The following is a 4628-nucleotide window of genomic DNA, read 5'->3' as shown; positions in this document are numbered from 1 at the left end:
TTATATTGATGTTCCGGTCAAGAATAAGATAAGCTTGCTTTCTAATTCAAAGATTGTGCAAACGAAATTATTATATGATTTTGTAGGCCCTAGACCTTTCTGACCTTATATAAAAAGTATATAGTATATACAACATAAAGCATCAAATAATACATTATTTGGTAATTAATAAAACCTTTCTGACCTTTGTCAACCCAACACTAACCCAATTCTCTCTTCTGTTTCTTCTCAATCCAAAGTTCTTAACTCGCCACACCCCTTTTTCTCCTCTCACTCCTCTTCCTTCACCTAAAACCTTGCCTTCTAAGTCTTCTGCTTCAATTGATGCTTCAAGTTCAAAGTTGACCAAAAATAATTCAAGGGGTCAAAAATCTTCAGAAACAATTTCACTGATGGTGTTTGCAAGTACCAGGTGAAAACTCTTCAGACTACCCCTACTTTTCTTGAGGAAGTTCAAGAAAATGAAGCTGTGGATCTATGGCCGAAGATGAAGGAAGAGGCTGAACTTGATGTAACTGAGGAACCTATTCTGAATAGTTACTACCAATCCTCAATTCTGTCTCATGATTCATTGGAATCTGCTTTGGCCAATCACCTTGCTAACAGATTAAGCAGTGCAAGCCTTCCATCCAAGTAACACACTCTTTGATCTTTTTGTTGGGATCTTGAAATCTGACCAAGAAATCATGGATTCTGTGAAGGATGATCTCAAAGCAGTTAAGGAAAGAGACCCTGCTTGCATAAGCCATGTGCCTTGCTTCTTGAACTTCAAAGGCTTCTTAGCATGCCAATCTCATAGAGTTGCTCATAAGCTATGGCTTCAAGGAAGAAAAGTCTTGGCAGTTATGGTCCAGAACCGAGTTTCCGAGGTTTTCGCGGTTGATATTCATCCCGGTACTAAGATTGGAAGCGGGATTCTGCTTGATCATGTAACTGGATTAGTGGTTGGTGAAACTGCAGTGATTGGTAACAATGTGCCAATTTTGCATAGTGTGACTTTGGGTGGAACTGGTAAAGCTTCTGGTGATAGGCATCCAAAGATTGGTGATGGGGTTTTGATTGGTGCAGGACTTGTATTTTGGGGAACATTAAGGTTGGTGAATGTGCTAAGATTGGTGCTGGTTCTGTGGTGATTAAGGATGTTCCTCCTAGGACTACTGTTGTTGGGAATCCTGCTAAGTTGGTTGGAGGCAAGAACAACCCTGTTAAGCTGGACAAGATGCCTAGCTTCACCATGGATCATACTTCAAATATTACTGAATTTTATGATTACTGTATTTAGATTTTAGCATGCATTTACTCTTTGGTAGGTGTCTCAGGATATAGAACATATGAAAACAGGATACAAGGACAAGAAAAGATAGAAGAATTCTGTCTGTGTGATAAATTGTCTTGAGATAGAGAGATTTTGCCTATTTCTCCGAATAAGTTCGTTTTCCATGTGTTTCTCTGTATTTCTGTCCTGAGATAATTACCGAATAAGTCGGCTTAGAGTTGAAGCTTGAAACATGGTTTAGGGTTATATTCTTGATTTTGGGGAGGGTGGCTTCTTGTTTGTTATGTAAGAGTGAATCCATGTTCTCCTGCTAACAATAGACAAAAGGAAAACAATAACAGCAAAGTGCCCTCAAGACCATTGTATTAGTCTATCAGAAATATATAGTATGCAGAACAACAAAGCTGTATCTATAATATGCAGGGATTTTGTTGTTGTAAGGTTTCAGAACCACCTTTCTGTAATAAATACTACAATAATTTAGGTTGTGTTGCTTATATAGTATCTTACATAGTATGTTCTTGTTATGTGGTTCTCCTTGTGAGACCTGCTTGTTTAATAAATTGCAACCAAATTGTGTGCAGTTATGTAATAAGATCAGTAAAAATCATAGATAAAAACTTGCAGCCTCAAATAGTCTTCCACCAGGACCACAGGAACTATCAAGCTTTGGTAGCATACATCACTTCATCGGCCATAGTTCTCGCTTCGCCGGAGATTGCCAAAGAGATCTTGAGACACTGCCTTTGCATAGAGACCTTGCTTTCTTGCTGCAGAAGTTGTTTGCTTCACAAAAGTGGCTACATGTGATTAGTGGAGTGATGCATAAAGTGAAGGAGATGTATAGAACTAGTGATATGATTCTTGATAATATATCAAGACAAAATCAACAACCAAGAATGTTGATAAAAGATGGTAGTTTTCTGTCTTTTGATATGATATATAAATGTACTCAAATTATCTTGATGCTGACAAAAGTGCTCTCGAATTTCGTTATCATAAAAATATCTTCAAATTATTTTAGAACGTGTCAAAAATGCGACAAAAAGTAGAGCAAATCTATGATCACGGTGGAGTATTTTTGTCACGTTTCTAAATTCCAAAGTATTTTTGTTAAAGACAAAATTATTCGAATGTATTATCCCAAGTGAGAACATTTTTCATCTCAGTTTCTATTCTTCCTCTGCACATTGTCTCCTTCCCGAACTCTCTCATTTTCGATTTGTTCGATTCTGGTTCTCTTATCTAGCAAACCATAGAGTTAGGATATCTTTATTTATTAGGTATACAATTTGTTCAGGACTGACTTTGAATGATGGGATCTGCAACTTGACAAGGTCGTCAAGCAGTTTTCCAGATTTCGTGCAAGCGGCGGAACACTCAAACGCTCAAATTAGAGGGAATCTCCCAAAATTAAGATTTAGGATTTTTTGGTGTGCCATACCTGGGAGAGTCCGAAGCTCCCCTTATATGGATTACTTTGATTCCAAAATCATGCTTATATAAGAAGATACGATTTCGTATCAGATTTCGTGTCAGAATATGATTGATGGAATGATTTGCGACGGATCGAGAGGTCTTGGGTAATTGGGCCAAGGGGGACGAATTGGGCCCAAGGGCCAGATTTTTGTCGAGCCTGGTTGAGAGGCCGGGTCCGTAACACAATTACATTCATTACAATAATGAAACCTAAATTACTTCTCAAGATTTCAGTATAATAACGGACCTCTCCATATTGCTCGCTCTTCCTGTCATTGCTTTTTCTGGTTGTCATTACCTTTTCTCTAGGTACCTTCAATGCACTAATAATTATCATACCTACCATTGATTTAAAGATTTAGTTGTCCCATTTTGAATTAGTAAGAATTTGGTTGTCTCATTTATCAAATCATTATTTTTAACCGTGAAGGAACAAGTGATCTTTTTGTGATATGAATAATGTAAGAGTCAGGATGAGTTTCTAGATAGTACCGAGAATCTGGTCATTCCTCAACACTCTCCTTATTAATGATGAAATGAGATGCTTCTTTGTTCTTCTCCATCTTTATGCATCCAAAAGCAAAAGTAAAAGCAGTAGTTCCATACATACTGAGACTCATTTTTGGTGACCCACGCAAAATAATGTATTAGAGAAAGAAAAGTTGTATATATAGATCACATCCCTTTTTTTATTGAAAGATCTTTTTGATAATATAATTCCATTAGGTTGGTAATCTCACACTGAAGATGGAACTGCAAATGCAATTATTAATGAGTCACAAATGTACGAGTTAACATGTGTCATTTTTAAAATGGTACAACATTATATTATTATTACTTACATATTCTACCCTCAACAAATCACTGACTATTAATGTCATTAAAACATTTTACAATATAATTACATGCTAATTAATACACTATCGTATTAAAATTAGTCAACAAAATTAATTATTATTTATGTATAAATAATATATAAAATTTAATTTATTTTTAATATATATTTTATATTTTAATAATGTGTATTCTACATTAATATTAATTAATTTTGATGACTAATTTTAATATACGTCTAGCATGATTAAATAAAAAACAACAATTAAAATCATAAAAAGTAATTTGCTAAACTTTGAAAAAAAAATTAGAATCTTAATTAGGAGTGACAACGGGACGGATAGGAACATGATTTTGCTCTACCCGATTCCACCCAGCAATAACCTGCATAAAATCACCCCGCTCTTACCTTACCTGCGAGTAGTAAAAGATTGACTTTAATCTGTCCCCGCCCCCTATCCGTCCTTATAATTATTAAAATCTAATAAACAAAATTAAATTTCAAAATTTATATAACCATCATCACATACATATTATAAATTAAAGTAAAATTTTAAATATAATACAATATTACCAATCATTTTACAAATTATTTCCACTAAAAATCCGTCCCGGTGCAGAATACGTAATTGTCCGCCTCAAGCGGATAAGAACAGAGTGGGTACCCACAAATTCGAGTAGTGTTGCCATCCTAATCTTAATTATTTTGATAATTAAATTCAACTAAGATGGTTCAAAAGTTTAAGAATTAATAATTAAAAATTTTAATTAAAAAATAAAAAATATAATAAAAGACTTAATTAAACTTAATTATAAAATTAATTTATTCTCTTATCATTTTTCTAATTGGCCTAACAGCTTCACGTTGAAAGAAATTTGTTCCAAATAATGTAAAGATAAAGAGAAAACAAAAAGTAAAAGTGAAGAGACATTCCTTTTAATCTTTTGGGAGATATTAACAATTTAGCATATAGCGTAGATATATTATTTGTGCTTATTTTTCTCTTATATATTGAAATGATATTTTTTTAATGAGATA

At 34.0% G+C, this 4628-nt stretch overlaps 1 protein-coding gene across 1 annotated transcript; it reads left to right on the top strand.

Annotated features, from left to right (window-relative positions):
- Positions 1-168: 168 nt before the first annotated feature.
- LOC107469087 (serine acetyltransferase 1, chloroplastic-like) lies at positions 169-1754 on the top strand. The gene is given in 3 exon segments (XM_052255153.1): positions 169-628; positions 630-1068; positions 1071-1754. Coding segments are annotated over 3 exon segments (792 nt in total). The 5' UTR covers positions 169-487; the 3' UTR covers positions 1283-1754.
- The last annotated feature ends 2874 nt before the right edge of the window (positions 1755-4628 follow it).

This window comes from Arachis duranensis, chromosome 10 (assembly GCF_000817695.3).
Source record: "Arachis duranensis cultivar V14167 chromosome 10, aradu.V14167.gnm2.J7QH, whole genome shotgun sequence".
Classification (NCBI taxonomy): Eukaryota; Viridiplantae; Streptophyta; class Magnoliopsida; order Fabales; family Fabaceae; genus Arachis; species Arachis duranensis.
Note: the sequence above shows the minus strand (reverse complement) of the source record. Positions and strands in the feature narration are given on the sequence as shown.